General features: G+C 40.8%; 1 protein-coding gene across 4 annotated transcripts in view; it reads right to left on the bottom strand.

The window, feature by feature from the left end:
- Positions 1-23,633, bottom strand: part of SYNE2 (spectrin repeat containing nuclear envelope protein 2) — a 188,227-nt gene that overhangs the window by 122,555 nt on the left and 42,039 nt on the right. For all 4 annotated transcript variants that reach the window (XM_064511951.1, XM_064511952.1, XM_064511950.1 and 1 more), the window contains 19 exons: positions 23,234-23,407; positions 21,304-21,462; positions 20,876-21,049; positions 19,389-19,523; positions 19,093-19,248; positions 17,723-17,934; positions 17,359-17,434; positions 16,067-16,185; positions 15,356-15,479; positions 13,902-14,059; positions 13,297-13,444; positions 11,151-11,749; positions 10,082-10,261; positions 8,929-9,079; positions 6,580-6,738; positions 5,713-5,874; positions 3,153-3,254; positions 1,702-1,902; positions 544-709 (listed from right to left, as the gene is read on the bottom strand). In XM_064511951.1, the coding sequence (XP_064368021.1) occupies positions 544-709; positions 1,702-1,902; positions 3,153-3,254; positions 5,713-5,874; positions 6,580-6,738; positions 8,929-9,079; positions 10,082-10,261; positions 11,151-11,749; positions 13,297-13,444; positions 13,902-14,059; positions 15,356-15,479; positions 16,067-16,185; positions 17,359-17,434; positions 17,723-17,934; positions 19,093-19,248; positions 19,389-19,523; positions 20,876-21,049; positions 21,304-21,462; positions 23,234-23,407 (3,355 nt within the window). The remainder of the gene's footprint in view (positions 1-543; positions 710-1,701; positions 1,903-3,152; positions 3,255-5,712; positions 5,875-6,579; positions 6,739-8,928; positions 9,080-10,081; positions 10,262-11,150; positions 11,750-13,296; positions 13,445-13,901; positions 14,060-15,355; positions 15,480-16,066; positions 16,186-17,358; positions 17,435-17,722; positions 17,935-19,092; positions 19,249-19,388; positions 19,524-20,875; positions 21,050-21,303; positions 21,463-23,233; positions 23,408-23,633) is intronic.

Here is a 23,633-nt window from a genome sequence, read left to right as displayed (position 1 = left end):
AGAGCACAGTCTGCTATACTTGATAGCTTTGGTAAACAAGACCCAGGATAGCCTTTTGTCAACTCCTCTCATTTCCATACAAACAAATACTACTCAAGAACTATTTCAAGATGAGATTACCTTTGGGCCTAATTCTACACTGGCACAATCTTGTGTCCGCATAAAGCAAAGAGTAATTTATGAGGCTACCCACACCCGTGGCTAAGATTATATAAAAAATAACTGGAAAAAATTATGTTTGATTTCTGTATTTTTAAATGAAATATTCTGATATTTGTTTCTAAACGATGCTTTACACTTCAGTTAGCTATTTTTTTAGATGTAAAAATAAGAAACAAATACTTTCATTTGGATCAAGGGATTTGTTGGAATCAAGCAACATTTTTTTCCAAATCTTTATCTTGTTGAGAGCCCTGAAGCAGTTTGGCAAAAATTTTGTTTAAGACACTGAACCAAAAATAAAGTAATTTCCTAACTTTAAGGCAATGAAGATGCTCAACACAAAACTATAAAACTACGTAAATGTGAAATGTGTTTGCTTACGGTTCAAAACACCAATAAAGTGATCTTGAAAAACATGTTTCTTCTTATTAAATAAATCAGTGACACATTTAAGCTGCTTATTTAATTCATCCACATCGGGACAATCTGTCTCTTCTTGGAGTAACGTCACATGGTGTTTTTGCTGCAGAATTTTCTGATGTATTTCCTAAAGTTAAAAAAAGACATCTGTTAAAAACAAAAATTTGAAATACAAGCAGTTTACTGTACAGAGCTGTTTCAGCACAAACTTCATAGTTTTGTAAAGCAGTTTAGTCCTCTCTAAGTATCAAAATAATTTCTTAAATTGCATTAACATTAATAATGCAATTAATAGGTAGAAATAAGCACTAAACTCTCCTTGAGTAGTGCACGCACATCTTTATACATACATATTCACACATATATTCACTCATGCGTATTTTGGCATCACCCACAATAGGTACATGAAGCATACCATAATAAATATGTTCCAGACCACATAATACCTAGCATCTATAATGAATTTTTGACTGCATTAGCTGCCATATGCACTATTCCATCTCTAAATGTCTTATGCTACATGTCAAATCCTGTTGGATTGAAAAATAATTTGGGGGAAGCTAGGAAAACTAATTGAGATCTATTTCTTTCTTCCATTGCATGGAATTTCACTGCCCCAAACATCAATGGCCAGACATTCAGAGTGTGCATCATCAACTCATTGCTCAACAGGAGGTTTAAATCTTGATAGCCTTGAATGACAAAGCAGCTCTTTCTTCACCTCCATCTCTGGGGCAAAGCAGATGAAAAACTGGCTTAAATCACTTACGGGGAGCTCCCTTGCAGACAGGCAGGCAAAGACAACTGTTTCACCCAATCTTGAAAAAGATGCAACCCAGTATCCCACTACCGCTTCAACATATCTTGAGTGGTATACCATTGTCATGCCTACCACTAACCATTTCCAAAAGCTGCAAGACTTAACTAACTACATCTAATAACATCCAGAGAAAACAGGCTTTTCTTTCATGTTTCTGGCAACTTTAGGAAATATTCAAGCCAAGCTCTTCATTTGGGCTGTTCTAATAGTTTACAACTTATACAGCAGAAACACATATGAAGACATGCCCAGGAGAGAAAAATTAACCAAATTACAAAAGATATGTAATTTGTGGCTACCTCTAATTTAGTGAAGATCTCTAACGTGTCAGAAGGAGATAAAGCTTTTAAAAGTGATTCAGTCATCCCAATCTGTGTCTTGGCCAGATCAAGGTCTCCTTTTAGCTCTGCTGTATTCACACCAAGTTCACTGGTCCCCCGCTTCGTTGATAAGAGCTCTTTTATTAGCTCCATTTTAGGCACAACAGATGATCTGATGACCTTAAAATTGGAAATAAGAATGTGTAAGAAATTATACTGAATTGATTTCCTAGAATATTGTAGGACTACATGACAGCTATAAAAAGCAATGAAATGATCTGAAGCTCAGATGCCTCAATCAGAGCTTTTTCCAGTTTCTTCTCCTTCACTCTGCAAATTGAAAAATAATAACAATAGTATTCAAGCCCTACTTTTCTGAGGAAGAATAATCTCAGTCCTTCTTTATGATGGATGCATTTACTGGTGCTGCTTTACTAACCAATTTATCTGTCAGTCTACTCTCACCTGGACAAAGGCCTTATGTGCCTTTCCATTACCAGGAGTAAGGGTGTGCCAGGCCTTTTCTGCAACGTTCCCCACACTGACCCCAAAAACCAGGCAAGGGGAACAGAGAGGTGGGGAGCTGTGGTTTGAGACTGGTCACTAGGCAGCAGCAGGTCCTTGACCTTATCCTTAAGTCTTCTGCAGAGACAGCAACTCAATGGAGCTGTGCCCACATGCTGAAAGACAACCTGTGGGGCTGAGGGCGTCTGGGCTCCCTCAGGGCGCAGTGTGCACAGCACAGGGTCGCCCAGTCCTTGCCTAAACTCCTTGGATCACTTTACCTAGTGAAACTCCTCTGAGTTGGCTACCTGCTGGGGATAAACACACAAATGGCCACACCGGGTCAAGTTCAAGCTCCACTTGACTGCGACCGGGAGCAGATGCTTGGCAACTGGTATAAGATCAAGGCAGGCACATGTGGTCTCAAACGGGTAGAAGGATTTACTCTTGATGGGTAAAGTAAATATAAAAAGATAAAGATTTCCTGGTGCCATCGCAAAGGAAAATATCATGGTAAATACCACCACACGTAAATAGGTATGTACTACCAAGCTGTATTAAGCCATATGCAGGTAAAGGTATGGTTTAAAATAGACAGGCAGCGTGCTGAGTTGCTGCAATCTCCAAAAGAATGACAAAGCCATCCCTTGGCCAATAGCTAAAGGCTAGGTATCATTAATGCTGGCATCCTTCAGTGGCATCAAGGCAGTTGGGGAAGGGCCAAGTCACTGCAGGGCAGAGGGGTAAGACCTTTGTGTTTAGAATGACAGGTTTGGTGTTGTCAGCTTGAGAAAGACAAGAAACGAAATGCTGGATAACAACCAACAAAATACCTCAATTTCTCTTTGGGCAGATCTAAGACAAACCAAAAAATGATTGCAGAAAAGATGGGTATCGGCACATTAGCTTTAAAAGCTTCTTCCTACCTGCAGCTCCAAAGGAGGTTCATTACTGTTCAGAAGTTCCTCTATCTCAGCCACCGTGTTGTCAAATTTCTGGAGTTTCTGCTCTTGGACTCGTAAGCATGCCTGAAGGTGGAAAAACACATCTGTAAATATATTGCTTTCACTCTAATTTAATTTCCATGTTTCTGCTAGGAAAGTGTATTACTCATTTTCTAATTCTGCATTTCGACATATAGAGTTCCAACAACTGGTCCATCTTCTGATTTTCATTTTGGCCATTTAGATTTTTTTTTGTACTAGGAATAAAAAATTTCTAGGTTTCCAGAGCCAAGTAGTTGTTAATGCAAATCTAGTGCAAATTTAAAAATCTTAATTATTTTACTTCTGCATTAACCCAATCAAACCATAGGAAAATAATCTTATTTTGTATGTATTTCCTGTTTTTGCTATTAAAAAGGCATATCATCTTAAAATATTTTCAGATGCCATGGACCTAAAGTCAAGACTTGGCATCCTGATGATATACTTTGGTAGAAATGTGATAGGGCACAACATATTCTCTGTGTGGTTTTCAAATGCAGATCTCTCTGTATATAAATCACATGACCCAGTGATCACAGAAGCAAATGGAAAGACACTTACTTGTCTGAATGCACTTTGAAACAAGCCAGTAATGCGAAAATAAAATATCAGCTTCAACTTATGAAAGCAGAAATGTCACGAACAGTCACACCGTCTCACGCTCCCAAATCAGATTTCCAAATTCCCTCAGGATAGACTATTCCTCTGTACTCTCTTCACAGTGAATCGTGCAGACCTATTCACCCACTGCAGCCCTTAAAAGAGCTTCTACCCTCATACTGGCTTATGGGAGAAAGCAGTACTTCTCTCACATTATTTATATTGAAACTGTCTTCAACTATACAGCCAAATAATTCATTACTCTTTTTCTTTTTTTGTGATAAGCTTCTTGAAAGCATGTACACCCGTGCTTGCTGAGTGGTCACAAGGGACCCCAGGTTAGCACTCTATGTAACATGATATATAATGCAACAGCTGGGTTGTAATTAATACTAATGCAGAGATGTTTCGGGATTAGAAAACATAATAACCTACAAATGGGCCTGACTTGCTCTGGGCTTAAAACTATTTTACAAAAACACAAACACACCGAGTTCAGTTTTCTTTCCTGCTCTTCCACCTTTACTGTAGTTCATGAGTTTCTCTCTCCTTTGCCGTCTCCTCTCCTCCCTTTCGAGAATTACCCTCCCGCCCGGGAACCGCAAAGCAACCTCAGCGCAGGCACTGCCAGCATGAGCCCTTCCCAGGCACCATTCGAGAGGCGTTGGGGCCATGGTCACATCACACTGGGCTTGAGCAGTTTCCAGGTAACAAAACGGCTCTTAAGATGCAGTTGCCAGCTGGTGCATTTTAGTATAGCCCCTAGGGACCTGAACTACCCCAGGTAAACTCTAACAATGCGATGGTAAAAACAATAATAATGTGACAAACTAGCCACCCCTGCACAGCACCTGTACTCCTGTTTCACCTGGAGGATCTATATACAGTGAACACCTTGGGTTTTTACTACTCTGTAAATTAAAACAAATGAGCAAGACTAACAGTAGCAGTAATGCTGCAAATAAGCGCAACAAAACCCAGGGCATTTACAGCACATAAACACCAAGATATTTTCAAACAAGAAGATACTGGATAGCTTTATGTCTCAGCCCACAGGAAATTATTTCTGTTTAGCAGAAAATGGCTGCAACTACAACGAAGCAGCACAGCTGGTTGGTTATAGCCCTAAAGTTTAAAGTTAAAATATTTACCCCCGAATCTGAGGCCCTTCAGCGGCACGCAGCTAGTGCATGCATCTCCACACCCAACTGCACCCCTACACATGGAGTTAGGGCTACGACCTGGCATGGGCAGGCCTTGGCCGGGCTCTGTGGGCGTCTGTCTGTCCGTGTGCAGCCCCTGGAGACCCTTCGCAGCCAGCTGCCATCAAGGCTGCACGGAGTTGCCCTGGGAGCCCACCAGGACAAGGACCCCAGGAAGTAACAGCCCACATTTGCAACCTCTTCTTCAACTGTGCATTGCCCGGCCATTTCTGAGGCTCAAGTGTCTTTGCTGACAGGCATTTTCTAACAAGAAAAGCAGTCATTAGCCTACACCTGCTCTCATCTCCTTCTCCAGGCACTCGGAAATGAGTGTGCCCCTGTGCGCACACCGCAACCTTTCCAGGCCTGCTCTTCACTGTGTGTTTGCACAGCGCAAAGGAATGAGGGGGCTGTGGGGGTCTAAAGCAGCACTTGGAGAGCTGTATTAATTTAAAACAGTTTCGCATCACCACAAAGCTTGCATCTACATATAGGCCTCTCTACCTATCATTTCCAAGACCTGTACCCTCAATGCATTATGCAGTTTGTTCAGTGAAACCGTCCTCGCAGCTACAATTACAAATGTGGTGACTTCCTCTTCTTTGCAGTGCTGGTATTTGTACGCGATGCATGTTTATAGTCAGAAGTCCACACCACTACAGCATGAGCTTATGCTAAAGAATTTCCATTCAAATTACCTTCAGCTGTGTAAGGTCCTCTTCAGTCAGGCAACGGTCTTCTAAGCTCTTAAGTTCTGCATTTGCCCATGCATCGATTGTGCTGGATAAACTAAGAAGTTTGTCCCACAAAGCCTGAGCTCTTCCCAAATTATCACAGTAGTTTTCAGTCTTTTCGTTGATCTACCACAGGATTTATATAAAGAAAAACACACTCAGGTTTCAAAAATATTAAGTTATATTCTAAAAACAAAGCAGTGTAATAAAATCCTGGCAAGATGAAACCACCCACATAAACAACAAGTGCGGCAAGGGAAAAAAATCTCATGTGTCTTCACAGTGATCTGGTCATGGAGAAGATATTTAAATCACTGCCACACAGGTCGCTAAACATACCAATCACAACAGCAGCTTGCCAGTTCTAAGGCAGGTTTAGGAAGGAGCCTTGCTCATTAATGTTTATCTACTCTCAGTAAATACCATCTAATCTCAGTATTGATGCACTGCTTAGATCGGCAGCGGCAAACATTTCTCACCAACAGCACAGCACCAGCATAGTAATTCTCCAGATTGTCTCCAAAGTCTAAATCCATTGAAGTTGCTGTGGAAGCTTACAGATTCATGCAAAAAGCACAAATACTGCCTTTCTGCATTTCTCAGAATCGTTTTTGCTGTTGAGGAGTGCCCACGATATAAACTACCTGACAGATCAGAAATATTATGCCAATAGACACTCTATAAGCTTTGCTGTGGTAAACACTTGGATTTATCTCTTAAGAATCTTTGCCATATTGTACTTAATTTATTCCAAATATTACACACAAGTCAGAATCAATTACTATAATGCATAACAGATTAGACCACCCTGATAATTTACTTTTTACATACATCCAGCCATCTGTCCACAATAATGTTAGCCTCATTCTCAAATGGAGGTTCCTCAAAGCTTCTCATTTTATTGAGCTGGAACTGAAGGTTTTTGCAGATCTGATTTATTCTGTCTACATCTTCAGAGTGATCATTAAATTCCTCTTTCGCCTCTTCAATCTGTGAAAAGGACCAAATGGATATTTACAGGCAAGTTTACTTAAGACTGTTTATTCAGCAAAACATTTTTAAGTAGCGTGCTGTTCTTTTCAGTTCAGAGAAACAACAGCATGACACAAAATAATCCATTTTATGTAATGTAATGAGACTAGGAATGTCTCTCTGCTGTTACATCCCTACCACACTGACAGGAACGCTCCCCCATCAGAATGACAGCATCTTTTTGTTACCAGCTGCAAAACAGCTTGGTAGGAACTATGAATGTATACTTCTGACTAAGAGATCCAAACAAACAGTTTGCTTTAAAAATAATAAATGAAAGATCCAAGGTAATACACATCCACACACAGCACCTCAGTTACAGAAGAAATAAACAAAACACATCATAATAATCATCTCAGAGACCATCACAGCTCCGGAAAATATAACTTGGCACTCTGATCCCCAGGTTTTGAACCACTTATTAAAAAAAAAAAAAAAAAAAAAAAAAAAAAAAAAAAAAAAAAAAAAAAAAAAAAAAAGCTTAAATGCTGCTTAAAAATAGTCATTATCAAATACACGCTGCCGGAAACAGAAATGCCCCTCTTTCCTCCTTTCTGTTTGCACACAAGACTGCTTCTTTGTGCTGGATTGTCACAGCAGTGTTTACAAACAACATGGAAGCCTGCTGGAAATGAAACACTGACCTCTAGCGTTAGCCAATTTGATATGAAAAGGTCTTGTTATTTCTGACAGATGGACGAGCCTGCTCTCCTGCAGACACTGTCCACCGCTATGTCAGGGAGAGGGATGGCAGAGCAGGACTCAAGCCACAGGAAGGTGGAGGACCTTCTCTCCTACCTAACCGATCATCGGCACTCCAGCACAGGCCCATGCTGTGCTCCGGCTATCCCAGACTCCAATTCTGAGAGCTTTCATTCCAAAAAACAGGGTTAGGAGGAAAAAGGGTTGCAACCAGGGGCAGGGAGCTCCCCTGCAGCCAGAGCCGGAGCAATACAAGGTGCTGGAGATCTCCCTGGCAAGGCAGGGAAAAACAGTGCTGAAGCCAAAGTGGGGAGGGAGCACAGGAAAATCCTGCTGCCTCAGAGAAGGAACTGCTTATGCTCCTTCTTTAAATTTAATCATCCAAACCACCAGCTGAGAGCAAAACTCTTCCTGAAAGATAGGGTTGATGCTTCCTCAGAAAGCCTAAAAATGGGATTTAATAACCAGCTCTATAACCCAGCCAGGTAAGGTGAAAACTGTACACTAAAATGGTCGCAGTGGAGACATTGGTGTACCCTAATGCTTTAGCCAGGTACCCCTAGCAACGTCCTCTGGCTGTGTTCATTCAGGTAACAAGAACATAACTAGCAATCAAGTCTTTCTCTGATGAAGAGGTAATTTAAGACGATACAAGGGAGAGTCCAGCAGCTCCTGCCCAGCTTCATCAGCTAATGCATGAACGACTGCCACAACTGTTTAACAGCCAGCAGAGACAGCGCTCGTCCCAGAGGCCAAAGCTCTTATACAAAGTACGGCTCCCAGGTAGGTTTGTAACGCAGCAGGAGAGAGAGAAGACACCAAAACCTATTATTAGCGGTTCTGATCACAACACAGTTTGGCCAGCAGAGTTTACTGGGACCCGGTAACCCAGGCAAGGAAAGGATAAGCGCCTCAATTCTTGGTTAGAAACTACAGCGACAGCAGAGAAACAAGCAGCCCTGAGGAGCTACATTAAATATTCCTTTTGCTTCAAGTGGTACAATGCTTTAAGGTATCTTCTTAGTGACAAATGAATTTGCTGCTTTGGTATCTTTACAAACTGCCCACTAAAAGGTTTTTACCACAAAACCTCAGCAGAAAATGTAGAAATATTCCAAACGGTATGGGTGAAATAAGTCTTGCAGATTTCAACAGGTTTTTTTCAATAGGACCAGAATTTCATCTTATTTTGTTATTACATTATCATTTTTCTAAGTTTTTTTTTAATCCCTCCCCTGTAACAAGACCATGATTCACTAAGTAAAGCTAGAGATCAACTTAAAACAAAATCAGGGTACGGTCCCTAAAGGTAGTTTGGAAACCAAAGTGAAAACAGGACTTCACATTTGCCCTGAAGCCTGGGTATGCAAGGGCAACCCCACACCTGAATGCTCCCAGCAAGAGCTTTTCTTTCCACGTCTTTCCATTTAAGTTCTTATAACTCACCTTTGTTATCATCCTGTTCAAATTCTCCTTCCCCATGTAAGAAATTTGCTGTGAAAGCACAATCTCTTGTTTCTGGATGATGCTGGTCAGACTACTTTTGCAGTTCTGGTATTGCTTCAGGAGCTCCAGAGCCCTTGTACACTGCTCCTGGCTATTCAAAAAGAGATACATTATTTATTGCCTATGCATAAAAGAATAGCACAGCCTCTTGTCTGCTTTCTTCTCCTATATTCAAACCTGTGAAGAGTTTGGTGATTATGTTTGGAAGACAGAAAAGGGGAAGGATGAACTACTCCAGTCAGAAACCCTGAGATGCTGTGAGATACCTGTTGTGGTAGATGAACAACTTTTGGAATCAGAGATGCCTTTTGCCATCATATGGCCCTCACTTACATTTAACCATGATCTGACCTTAGCAGTTCAGGTTTATTTGAAACTTTCCACCTGCAGGATGAGCTCAGTCACCAGTGAGCTGAAATACAACGCGCAGCAAATGCCACGACAGCCTGGGGAGCAGACGGTGGGAAATGCCATCTCAGCTCAGCCTGCAGCGGGATGTGAAAACAGACCGTTCACACCGACACCAGGGCAAGCCACACAGGTTGGCCAGGACTGCTCCAGCCCATCCAAATCCTCCAGGCACTTTTAAAAATTCTAAGAGGAGGAGGGATGCCCTGGGTCATCAATCACACCCCTTCCCAGTCCTCACTGTTACGCTTATCAAAACAGGCTCTTTCAGTCTTTTCCTGCAAAAGACACTCGCTATTTTCCTAGTTGTCCTTTTCCATCTGTTTCAGTCTGGCTTTTTTGTTTTTTGGCATGAAATTCACAGCAAATAGAGAAGACATGTCACTCTAAGCAGCAGCCAGGCTTTTCTTTTGAATACTGATTCAGTCCAACATGTCACAGCATACCTGCTAAATTAAGGGATTGTGATCACTCAGAAATAAATAAAAGTCATGTGCTTTGGCTGTAAACTTCTATGCGCAATTCTTGGCATTAGGATAGTTTACGGCATCATAATATTAACATTTGCTACTGTATCAGAATTTCATTTACTTTAAAACACAGTCTAACACTCTTCTGCTGTTTCATTTTTACAAGCAAAATCCTTATTTGTACAACACTTTAAAATATAACTTTTTTTCCTTACCATTCAGCAAGCAGCAGTTTTGTATCCTCCCATAACCCCTCTGTAACTCTGCACTGTTCGTTTGCTTCCTCTGCTTTTTCTTCTTTGATGTGTGGGAGCTTATTAGCAATTTCTCGCATAGCTTTCATTTCAACAGCAGCACAACCCAATTCCTTTTCCAATTCCGTTAATGATTTTATTCTTTATTAGAAAAAATGAAATACAGCCTTATATTAAAGTAAGTCTTTGACTTTTTTCCCTAATATAGTTATTAAGTTCCCTAGAAATTCATCCTGAGCTGCACACACTGACTATATTAAATGACACAATGACTATATTAAATGACATCATAAAAAGTGTAATTTGATCTTCAGTTGGTGTAATCTGACAATCTTTCAGAGGAGTTATACTGACCTGAGCCCTTTGAGAAAGTAACCCAAAATCTTAAACGCCAATAGATTCTGCATGAACATGGTTAATCATCCTGTATTAAAATATAAGTGCATTCTGGCCATCTTAAAATATGGTCTCCAAAAGGAAACTATGGCATAACTAAAAATATGATCACAGCTTTTAAGCTCTTTTCCTCCTCTTTTTTCCCCTCACATAAACAGTAGTGACTTCTTTATTCATTCTTCGCAAGGCAGTAGAGAGCTCCTTGAAACATTACAGGAGACATATAAATGACGTCAGTAACTTTCTCAGTGTGCGGTAAAATAACACAGGACTTCTGCAAGGCAGAATTTCTAGGACATGTGCTTCAGTGCTCAGCAAGAAGACCTGTCTCCCTGTTTGACAGCTTTCTTAATGAAAAAGAAGATCATAGCACTTAACCTCCTTCTGTTTCTTCTTCATCCATGCCGCTTCAAACACGCACATACACAGGTGTTTAAAGGGGAAAAAAAATTCAGAGAAGACTTATCTAGGCTGTGACCCAGAGAAGCAACCATAAGCTCACAATTTGTTTCATCACTGCTATGCAGATGCTTTAAAATACACTCAGGTTTCAGTGCTCTACTGCAAAGGGGCCACAGGCACTCTGAGTCCACTGATACTACAAAATTAAAAGAGCCTGAAAAAAAGAAGTCACCTTTGTTGAATAGCTGGAATTGTTGGATCCTTCAAGCCTATTTTGTTAATCTTGTCATGTAGATCCTGAATGTTTTTCAGGAGTTCACTATTTTTTGTGGAAAAAATCTTGTATAAGTCATTTTCTTCCATAAGTGTCTGTTCACCTGAGTGATCATGAGCCTCATTTAGCTCTTCAGATAAAGTCAGAACAAGTTTTTCACAGCTAGTGTTTCTCCCACATTCAGCATCTTCCAAGCAGATATCAACTCTTTTCAAACGTTCATCCAAACGTTTGGCCTCTTCTGCCATATGAGAAACTTCTTGTGCAGTCTCCCTCAATGCCTTTCCTTGTGTTTCAGGTTGACCTGAGGGATCTACAGGATGTTTAATGGAAAACTGAATCTTCCTCAATGAGGCCATAAAAGCTTCCAGATCTTTTAAGACTGTTTCTCGGACCTGCATCTTATGGCTCATTTCTTCAAGCTGGTTTTGATAATAAACCATAATTTTACTTGCCGCTTGCAGATCTATTGGATTAAATTCATCTCTTGCTGAACTGTCTAGGTGTTCCAACTGTTTGCACACTTCGATCTGATTTAATATGGATCTCTGGAGCTCCTGAAATTGAAAGAACCACCAACAGTGTTAGCAAGTGACAGACAACCCCTATCCTGTATTTCAAGCTGAATCCATGGCTGGAAAAAAAATTAGATTAATCCAAATACAAAAAAATCAGACTGTTAAAGGATGAAGGATAGTATTTTTAGGATTCTGGTGTTTGATATTTTTATTGTAGTTTAGGACTGTGGGAGATCTAGCTATGAAAAAGGTATCAAATGCAATTGAGTTTATGAAATTTGTGTCATTATGTCTATATGCTGAATCAGCTATTTGCTAACAGATACCACATCATGTCACAGAGCCAGCCATAAGCCACTAAAGGGCAATCAGGAGTCATTAACATAGAATGACTTCGTCAAGGCAATACATAACTATGCTAAAGAAGGTCACTAAGAAGGAAAAACATTTTTTTCCTAGTCTGAATTGTGGTGAAGGGCGGGAAGAAGAAGAAGAAGAAGAAATATCAGATAAAATGGTATTCCACACACAAGGAATTTAAGCATCATTATAAAAAGCCCAAGTCTCCTGCCAACAACCAGACAAAAAGGAGAGAAAGATGAAAAAGTCCTGGGATGGAAACCCAGCAGGCTCTCACAGCGGGAGATTGCTCCAAGCACATGTTGGCATGTAGGTGATCATTACTTCTGCCATCTTCTCAGTCCTTTATGCTACACTTCCAGAGGAGACTGATGTGCATTTAGAAATCTCTTGGTGACATTTGCATGGTTACAGTGTTATGCAGCCCTCAGACGAAGCAGCACTACGCCAGTGCTGTGAAACTCCAAGTGTGCAAAAACTGGGAATAAATGCAGGGCCTTTCCAGGTGGGAAACGCGATCTCAGACAGAGAGTGCCCATCATTGTGCTCCAGAGCTTGAGAGACCTCAACCCTGCTCAGCTTGAAAGCCAAATGCAGACAAATGCAAAATTTCAGCGCTGGGCAGCAGTCTCTGTGTTCAGCAGGGAGAGGTATTTACAGCAGCCTAACAAGTAACTGCACATAAGCAGAGCTGCCAAAACCATCCTGGGGTGTGCTCAGGCCCCTCAGCAGATGTGGCACAATGCAGCTGAGGTTCGTGCACAAACCAACACCCCACTGTACTTCCCAGCTGACACACGGTAATTTAACCATGAGACTGAGCCCTAAAAATCTTCACAAAGATTTCACATCTGCACTGATGCAGATTGTAAAACACAGAGGAGAGAAAAAAAAAAAAAAGCTAATAATGGTCACGATTATGGCAGCTGTAATTTCTTCTGAACAGCGCGTTATGATACATAGCCAGCTGAGAACAATGCAATACCGGAACAAAGGAAAGTCATAAACAAGAAGGGATGTTCATGACTGTGTTCTTTACAGTGGGTCCCACTGAGGAGCAATGCCATTTAAAGCAAGGGAAGTAAATTGCTGTTAAGCGCTAGAAGTGATGGGAAGTCTTGTAAATGGTCCCAAATTCCTGAATGAGATATTCCACTAAGTTCTCTAGTTCTTTGTCATATTAATAACCATTCCAGCTAGGGTGTGGTATCTGCATTTCCCCTTACCTTTAGTTCCCTATATGCAAGATCACTATTCATCAGATTAAACTGCTGGATGTCCTTTTTGTTCAGCCGCTGATCTAATTCACATAGAAGAATGGATTCATTTTCTATTGGCAAAACAATTTCCAAAGCAGTCCTTAAAGAGTTTGTTCTACAAGAAAGGTAAAGAAACATGAACTGGAAAAGCAAGTAAGGAAAGACACAGGGCAAAAAGCCACAATGTCGTTGTGACTGACTGTCTACTAAAGGTAGGTAATAATCCTCCTCCCCTTGAAGTCAACAGGAGTTTTTTCATTGATTAATAAGAGAAGCAGGGTGAACCACAGTGAATTTAATCAGAAAGTTGAAGGTAATAAAGATAACCTTGGGAATACTACACAGTGATATTACAAAGATCTGGCCCTGAGCTGCTTGCAGAGATTCACACCATCTGCAGGAGATGTATGTGTGTATTAAGATAAGATTAGTTTTATGTGATTAACACGTAAGACAGAGTTAAAAATGTGCAGGCATTTTCTATAATGCACACTATTCCCTTCACAATATACACTTCAGTTACATTACAATCACCTATAGCTTAGCTAATATCATGCAGTGTTATTTTATACCTGGCACTTATAATATCCTGAAGCTCTTTCCATTCTCCTTTTAGCTTGCTTCTTGTTTCAGAGACAGCAGCCAGCTCCATTTCATCCACAAGATTTTCTAAGGTAGATGTGATGTTTTCCAGTTGTGTCCAGCCAGCATTGGTCTCATTCTCTATGATCTAAAAGATACGCATCGTTAAGTAAATTGATACAATATCATATTTTACAACAGATAGGTCAGTTCAGAAAATCACTTCCCAAGAGTTACTGCAGACAAAGCTGAAAACATCACCTGTAGTTAAGAGTGTCTACTGCTTTCTTTTCTTAAAGGCCCCGTTTTCAGATGCATGTAAATCTCTGCCAACATTTTATGCCAAAATTTTCCATGCTAGATATATGTCTTAGCTGCATTTTTAGAAAGGTTCAATAAATATGGCTTGGCCATTTTTGCTATGACAATTTTAGCTGTTTAAAAAAAACAAAAAACAACCTTAGAATTGAACCAAGTTCTGAGATGGCAGATAACCTGTGTGCTCGCAGGAAGAACTTGAAAAATTGCAATAATGAATGCCCCAACATCAAATATGTACCTTTCATCACACCCTTAAGGGTCTCACAAATCTGATCAAGTTATAAGTCTTTGAAGAGTTTTATTCTGCACATACACTGTTGGCATTAGATGGTTCACCTCTCTGAAGGCTCCTTCTGCCTCGAGCATGGTCCATCACTTGCCACTCCTACATGAATGTGCAATGAGGCAATCGCCTCCCTTCACCCCAGAAACAGCGGGTGAGGTTGCTCCAGCACCAGGCTAAGCAGGACACACAATCTTTGCAGTTCTGGGGCCGTTATGGTAGCAGGCAACCAGGAGAAAAACCACCACCCTGCATTCTTTATGGTCCGCTTCTCTGGCTAAAGGGGTGAGGAGGAGGAGGAGCAAGAGAACAGCATTCAGCTTCGCAGTCTTAATTTTGCTTTTGTATGTATTAAGTGTAGAGGATAAACAAAATATTCTTGTTACCAGCATTTCAGATTCTTACAAATGACAAAAGTGCTACGAAGATGATTTTCAACCTCCTTTGGATTTTGGGTCCCTTACACTTTCCAGTGTGTACTGCCAGACAGCAGCATAGGGGAGTTTAAGCCTGCTGACAACAGAGCTGCTTTCTTTAGTTATTTTTTCCATGAGACCCACTGCAGCCTGCAGATCACAAACTGAGAGCCCCTGCACTGTAGCACTTTTGCATACCACAGGCCAAGTTCTTCATTTGGCCACACTGGCACAACTAAACCATGAAAGAGGAGTTCACACCTGGCAAATGCAGAACCCTTGATGTCCCTCTATTCCCAAAAAATCTGGTTGTGTCAGTGCTCCTCATCCTTTGGCAGTATGGGTAACACATAGAAGGTGAGGGCTCTACATGAGAAAACAACAGTTCAGGCACAGAGTATGTTTTTAAGAGATGAATACTTACCTGTAGTTCAAGCAGCTTATTCTGAAGGCATGAAGTGCCTTTTATTTCATCAGTAAAGCCAGATGCTACTTTATCTCTGCTGATTTGTAAAAGTTCCTCCAAGTTACTTCTTTGTGTGTTATAGCTAAAGAAAGAGGCAATCACTTTCAGAAAGAGCATTATCTCTATTTTAATGGGACATGGCAGGGGCTGGGACTTGCTGAACAATAGATTACCGGATAAAATAGGCACAGTCTATTACTAATGCATATTTTAACCCAAGTCCCAAACTAATGGTCACAAATGAGCAATATATAGAAAAACTGAGAAACTGCTTTGCTGGCAAATTTTCATGTACGAATGCCTTCTTACATTCTCTAAATTCAGTTTTACATGTAAAAATATCAGTTCTTAAAAAAAAATCACCATTCTTTTAGCTTTTCCAATTTTTACTGTTTTTTACAGCTATTAGTAAGGCAGATAAAGATTTTTCTGACCCAACAAAAGAGCAGAAAAAAAATCTCTAAGCGCTAGGTGTTCTTGCCACAAAGTCCTAATGTTTGCAACATTTAGCAGCTATAGTGATTCTTTATCAGTTACAGAGTAATAGTAAATAAACTGTAGTAGAATAAGGGAGTTCTGCTTAGCAAAAGTGCACCCTTTCAACTCATTTGTAAATTTCTAGCATAGTATCATCCCTTCATATGAATGCCTTTTATCCTTTAAAATTACCTCTCTAATAAAGCTGGTAAGGGCAAATCACTGTCTTCCTCAAATTTCTTTGCACAGCTTTCTCCATTCTGATGTGTCACGTCTGTTTCCCAAACTATATCTGAATCAGGTCTTGATGTCTAAGCAAAAATAAAAAGGTAACAATGAACTCTGCATTATGGTGTGCCAACACATAGTGCAGATCAGTGGACATCTGTGAACTCCTGAAAAAAGCAATCATTTCATGCAAAACACTCCCAAAGCAGATGAGAGGTTCCATTCATGAATACGAGATGTGTTTAAACTAAAGCATGAACAAAAAAAGCAAATTTTTGAGCACTTGCAGCCAGGCCATTCATTTCTTCCACACTAACACTGGGTCTCAGCAGACACAACCACCCCGTCATAGCCTTGGCAAGCACGAGCCACCAAAGCAAATCTCTACTGCAGCTCCGTGGCCATCCTTGGGCAGCCCCAAGGCATTGCCTCCTGAGGCTTTGTCAGGTTGCCTGTACCAGACAGCTTCTCGTTTCTCTTGCCCTTGCTAATAGGATATACTCCTCAGTTCATGGCTGGCTGATTTTGGCTGTCCATGATACTTTGATTATCCACGAAGAAACAGATTTCATCATCATATCAGGGGCAATATTTGTAGTCCTACAAGATCTCCCTTGACAACAGCCACTTTCTCCGTATCTTCAAAGTGGATGTTGATGCAATGGTTCCCTTCCTATAAAGCACCATTCTGGAGTCTGTCTGCTGAGCGCCATACTGTCTATCTGCAGCTTTACTCCCACAAATATTTGTCTTAAATGAAACATCTGCTGTGACAGCCAAATGCTTAACTATCATATCTTCTCTCTCTTAGCACTTTTTTCTAAAAAGCTACATGGGTTCTGTTTTTCCCCACATTTTTCTAAGGCAAATACCTCTAGTGGCATTATTTTTCCTCTGTCTCCTCTGCAACTTGTTCATGTTACTGGGCCACTATAGGGGCTTAGACATGAACACAAAGCTTCAGACACAGCTCTTCCAGCTGAAAATCACTCTTCAGCAAAATACAATGCAAAGTTGGGGTTCCACTTACATCTCTTCAGGATGCCTAGTGTTGTTCCTTGCATGTGAATGATTGATGAATTGATGGATTTCAATCAGTTACGGGAGCTGCAAGTTCCTTATAACAGATACTTTTTAGGATTTATTTAGTCTACTTTCCCAAGCACAGTGGGTTTCTGAGCTGCGACCAGAGCTCTGAGGTTCTACCATAACATGAATAATAACAGAAATAATCACAGCAAGCATGGACTGCATACCTCCTGTGCTGAAAAGATACCCATTCGTTGAGAAGAACCTGCATTTTCTCCATTCTCAGAAGCAACAATGGAACCCCTAAGGTTTAAAAGAAATTTCAGCTTAAGAATAAAAGCAGCTATGAAATATAAGAGGAAAAAAAAAAGAAATTCTGGCTAAAGATTAAAAACTAACAGTGCAACTATGTCAAAGGGTAATCAGTGTGCTTGTGTGTTTCTGAAACTCAGTATTAAATGTTTAGAAAATCCAGTTGCCCTTAGTAGTACTCATGGTAATATGCTTGGCAGTACACTTACAATACCACAAAAACTATTCATATCTCTGATTTCAATGAGGCTATGACAACTCATGCACCCAGTCACCCACTCTTTCTTGAACGGCTGTCCTTTCCCGGTGTGAGACAGCAGGGCTGCGTAAGTATCTGCCACAACAGGCTGAAGCCTTTCTAGCTTTTGTTCACACTCTGTGACCAGTGTCCGTATATCTGGGAGAGTTTCCTCTGCTAGTCTTCCCAATGTTTTAAGATCTTCTAATGACTTTTTAAGTTCCTTCAGGCTGCCTTCATGTGAAAAAAAGGCCTAAATGAGGAAAACAATATAATAAACTCATGTTAAATTATAAAGATATGCAATTATTTTCACACATTCTTCTATTTTCATTGTCTTCTCAGATAAATGCACTTAAAGTGTAAGATGTCAAACCAGGAGAAAAACATTTATTTTCATTCAATTCTTTTTCAAACAGAGCCAGGAAAGAAATGGAGGACGCTGGCAATACGTTCCCCAGTTGTACTCACAAGACTATACTGACTCTTGTCTGAGTTTGAAATGACCTGTGTTACTACAGTTTTAGCTATTTTGGCTCCCAAGTCCTGCTCATAATGACATTAAAATACATCTTCCATTGATTACAGCAAAAGAGGAATTGGAAAATTTATTTAGACTATTCCTCACAAATAATTCTACTTTCTAGGGTGAAATTAAGATATAAGAAAAATTTTAAGCAGAAGGAATGCACCTGAGAATGCTTATTTTTCTTTACTCTTGCGTAGGCAATATTTGCTGAGAATAAACCCATAAGAAGCAAAGCCAAAACCTCCACTGAATTCAATGGAGACCAGAATTTCATCAGCAAAGCTCCTTCTTGCCCTCATAAGCAGTAACCTGGCCACATCAGTGCATCTCAGAGAGGAGGATGAAGAAAAATATTAATAACATTGACGTGTAAATCCCATTGCTTATGGAATACGTCAGGTTCACCATGGCTCACTTGGGCTAGTGACACATGGAAGTCTTACGTCTAACTCTGTGGTTAATTTATGTGCAGCACAAACATGGGGCTATCGCACTGTGGGGAAGACAGTCTCCGTTCAAGAGCTGTGCGACTGTAACAATTCAAGGGAATCCCAGATCATGCAATCATTTCTTATCATTGCATTCTGCACAGCTAACTCTGTTGTAATACTTCAAGGGCATTTAAAAAAAAATAATTGAAAAAATGGTACCATCCAAGTAACAAGGAAGTAACTTTAGCAGTTTGCAATGATGCTAATACCTGAAGCCAGAAAGGCAAGGAAATCATTTAGGTTGCCTCTGGTCTGTATTTACATGACACCGAGCATCAGGGCCCTGCTCCATAAACACAGACTGCGATAATGCACAGAATAAGGAGCAGGAAGGGCCGACAGTGCCTTCATACAGACAGGGAGGTGAGCAGAAGAGGAGTGTGTCAGGTACCTCATGTTCCCTGACGAGCCCCTTGGTTTTATCCATGCTGAGGAGTTTCTTCTCTTTACTTAATTGCTTATTGATTTTCTTAAAAGTTGCATTAAATTTCTTTTTTCCTCTTTCTACTACGAGCTGGATACAGGACATAATTTCTTGATGAACTGCCTGCAAAATTCAGAACACGTTATCCCTGTGAGATGGGGAGACAATGCTACAAAGCAAATAAAAACATCTGAACTTATGGTGACAAAAAACTGTTAGGCCTAGTGAGAAGACAGTGAAGTCTCCTCTGTATATGATCTCACCTCCCATCTTTTACGAACATCTTTACTCTTTTCCTCCACTACCAGCTTTTCATGATCAGAGGAAATATTTTTCAGTTGTTCAGCTGCTTTCAAAAATTTGTCAAGAACTTTATTGTCCAAAGCATTAAAAGCTTCCTGCAAGAAAAGCATCAAAATGAAAAATAAACTGGACTGAATTTAGCTTGTTTACCTAACAAAATGACACCAGTAGCCTAAAAGTCATAAAGTATGACTAAAGTAAAGCCATAAAGTATGTGTACTTGGCATGTATGGGCTGTGATGGCCCTTGTGTGAATGGGCATAAGGGCATTCTTCACCCTTGCACACCTGCAAAAGGCTTGGAGACAACATCAGTTAATGCTTTCAGAGGAGAGGAAATCCTGTTCCTAGAGTTCCTCTTTTAGGGGCAAATTTGGTACCAACGGAGAAAGATTAAGGTCCCATGGACAGGGAAGATGTGTGGCTGCGGGAAAGGTCTGCACCAGTGCGGTGGGGTCCAGTGAGGTGCCGGGGCACCGCAGGCTGCCTCTGTGGTGCTCCCTGCACACAGCCGACAGGACTTGCTATGCACCACACGGCAACCCCGATTTCAGGGACTTCCATTTCTGATACTTCACTTAAGACTCCTTTTAAGGGGTCTGAATTTTCCAGACTTTCTTTACAAGTTAGCCAGTGGAAGAAAAGGGAGAGTCAACTTTTATAATGATGCTTTAAAAGCTCATCCAAGAACTGGGCCATGTGATTCTTGATGGGAATGTTTATTAATAATTAGGCAAAAAGTGGCTGTAGTTCAGAACGGAAATCTGAGGATGACGGAGCAATTTAAGTAAAAGGACAAGATTCAGACACTGAATAAACTGCTACAGAGATACAGCAGCTGTGGAACTGTCAATATCCTGTGTTATATAAAAGTAAAATCTTAACCCTAACACCACACAAATGTTATTTTTATATTTTGTATTTCCTAACACAGGTTCATTTCATCCGGAAAATGAGACCAAAGATAAACATAGAGTTACTTTTGTGTCTCATGGTTAGTTCGTTCTGATCATACCTTCCTACCAATGAACAGAGGTAAGACACCTCATTTTTTGAAGAGGAAAAATCCCTAACTCAAGGGACATAAGAAGCCCTATGAGAATACCTTCAGTGGTGTCAATGGAAAGCGATTTAGGATCAGGAACAAGCAGTTTTTGAAATATTTGTTAGCATTTATCATGACAGTGCAAACAAAAAGGAATACACTGCTATCAGAACATGTAGCTATAAGGGTAAAGATTAACATTTTTCCTCTCAAATTGTCTGCCAAGTTAATACACACTAACGATGCTAAATCAAAGAACTGGGAAAAAAAGCATTAATAGCTACCAAAAATATTTGCTATTTTTTCTCACTGTAGTATCTTTACCTTTTTGATATTAAATAACACCAAAAAATACTCCATTCAGCTCGCTCAGAAGGCTGGTATGGTATGAAAAGCAACTTACCTCGTATCTTGAAATATTTTCTTCAGGGCTTAATTTTTGACTGACAAGTTGCACCGCCTTTGAAATGGAGGCTTCAAGGTCTTTCTGGGATTCTTCAAAATTGAGCAAAACTTCCTTTTCTGAGAATCTCTTCTCAGATTTGGGCAAGACATCACCTATGTCACCCATGGCAGCCTTGGAAGAAAGAGACACTTTTCAGAACATGCATGAGTGTCACTGATTATATAAAGCTATTGCTTCATAACATCACTCAAGTTTTTCAAGTTGAGTTACTGATCTTCGAAATGTTCCACATTTTGCCCCGACAAGACTCGGGGAGACTGACTGCAATATTGTAAAAACATATCTGTTTTACCTGAATGAAAGCAGTCTTCCTAATCATGTAACGCTAAAATTAGAGAGGTCTATGTATGATTGAGAAAAAATACCTCAGTTTTGTCTTTGGCTTGTTTAATTCGTGCCTGCAGCCCGGTGGTACAAAAATGCTGTTGGGACACCTGACTCGAAGCATTTTGCATCAGGGATTGCAAGATCTCTTCTGCTGCCACAACTTGCTCCTGGCACGAGGCTCCTCTTGCAGCCAAGCTCTGGTTAAATGAAAAGCATTAGAAGCCTGCACAGTATTTATGTCTTTTTGTTTAGAGAAACTAAACTGAAAAGCAAGCACTGACCATGGATGGTCAATTTTTGGTCAAAGAAAGATCTTATATTCCAACTATGGCCAGAGTATATTATACTGCAAAATCTCTGTGTAGAGAGAAAGAAGTCTGCTGCCATCCGCAGGGGATTCTGTTGGCTAGCACAGTCTTCCTGTCAATGCGATACCTCCCATGTCTTTGCCTCAGAGCCAATTAAAAGTAACTTTTAAACATTCTCTCACATCCTAGTGGCTTTCCAAATGAACACATAAACCACGCATTTGGATATGCACTGTCTGATCATGAAGTAATCCAAAAGCAAGCATATCAAGGCTTAGATTTTCTTGTAGTATTGACTCCTAACAGGCAGGAAGCAGCTGGTTATCTTGCATGCAAAAGTACTGTGCTGTATTTGAATATTTATCATGAAATGTCCTTATTAGAGCTGTTTTGATCTATGAATATTCAACACATTTTCCTGCTTGAAGCTGTCAATTAGCATTCTTCTAATGATAATCAGTGCTTTATTCCAGATCTCGACCTATTGTACTGCAAGTGGTAGGCGACCTGGTCTCTTCCTCTCAGAGACATAATGATACAATGCCACTCACACTTCTGGAGGCTGTATTTCAAAGTGCCTTTGACATTTTTAAGAAACTAGTGTCGTCTTGCAAAATGAGGCTTATTTTATAAATGTACACCCACAAATTAAAAAAGGTTGCATACATTCTTTTCACAGGCTCGCACCTCATAATTCTGTAAAGTAAACACAGTGCAATGCACAAACTCAGAGTAAACTCGCACTAATTCTGATTCATGTTTATTGTAGGTGGATTTATTATACTGAAGATCCGTGTTTACCCTAAGGGCTTGGGCAGAGGAGCTCCAATGACACCTGATTCTGCCGGCACCTCCCTGCCACTAGATTATGCTGCCCCTGCTGAAGAAATAGCAAGCAGTAACATAAGACAGTGCTTCAGCCTCTCCAGTGCAAGCCTGGCATCTTTGTTCAGACTCACCTTAATTGGCAGGTGAAGGAAATAAATCAGACTTTGTACTGAAGCTGCTGAGTATACACATATTTCTGTCTGCCAGCTGCCGGGGGAAACACTAGTCCCTGGCAGAGAAAGAGGGCAGACAACAGAGACAAGTGGAAGTAGCAAGAGACTTCATCAGCGCTCACTGTGGGTGTGACAAACAACTGCCTATAAGCTGAGATGCACAAATTACCCAACATGTTGTTGAAAATACTTAAAGTATTCCAGTTTTTGACAGGTAAGCCTTGAATAGAGCCAAGCCAACCCAATTCCCTTCCTGCACTGGAGGAGAGGCAGCAGAAAGCACGGGAGGGCCAGGGAAATTCTCATCTCTGCAACTTCCAAAGTTTCAGTCTGTGGCAAGTGTTGTGCTGGACAGGGAGTAATTAATACCACCCAAGAGCAAGCTGCTGATGAATGGCATCAAGAGCACTTCATTGGCGCTCGCTGTCACCTGGACATGCTGATGTTTGGAAGAGTCATCTGTAGCTTGGCTGGGAATTATCATGGGAAATAACATCAACATACTAACACAGGCCTGACTGTTTAAGAGTGTTACAGCACAAAATCCACCTTCGCTTCTGCTTCCCTGGGGATGGTTCATTCTATCTCAGCCACAAACCCACAATGAAAGATGAGAATCTGATGAATGGGTATTTTAAGCAGTGTATTTCCATTTTCACCTGCAAATACTCCTCTGTCTCAGGTTCCACGTGTCCCTCATGATGGATCTGGCCAAGCAGGTGTTCAACTTCAGCTGCCCAGCCGTCCACCCCTTTCAGGAGTGCCTCGATTTTCTCCACGCTCTCCGGGAATCCTGTGGCCTTCTCAGCAGTGTCTGCGCTCTCTTCAACGAGCTATGAACAAAGCTCAGGGTTAGACATGTTCATACCCAGTGTCCGCTCTCAGGGGTCTCTCCACCACCCTCCTCCAGCACATGGTCACCACTCTGCCAGCTGCCTGGCTTTCACACCCAAAGGGGAATGAAGGAGAAATACACGCTAAACTTACACCGGTAAATAAACAAAAAGAGGACCTGGGTGCAAGCGGGACAGCACAATGTGTGCCCATAGGTGCAGCCCC

This window comes from Dromaius novaehollandiae, chromosome 5 (genome assembly GCF_036370855.1).
Source record: "Dromaius novaehollandiae isolate bDroNov1 chromosome 5, bDroNov1.hap1, whole genome shotgun sequence".
Classification (NCBI taxonomy): Eukaryota; Metazoa; Chordata; class Aves; order Casuariiformes; family Dromaiidae; genus Dromaius; species Dromaius novaehollandiae.
The sequence above is the reverse complement of the archived record's forward strand: the minus strand, read 5'-3'. Positions and strand labels throughout refer to the sequence as shown.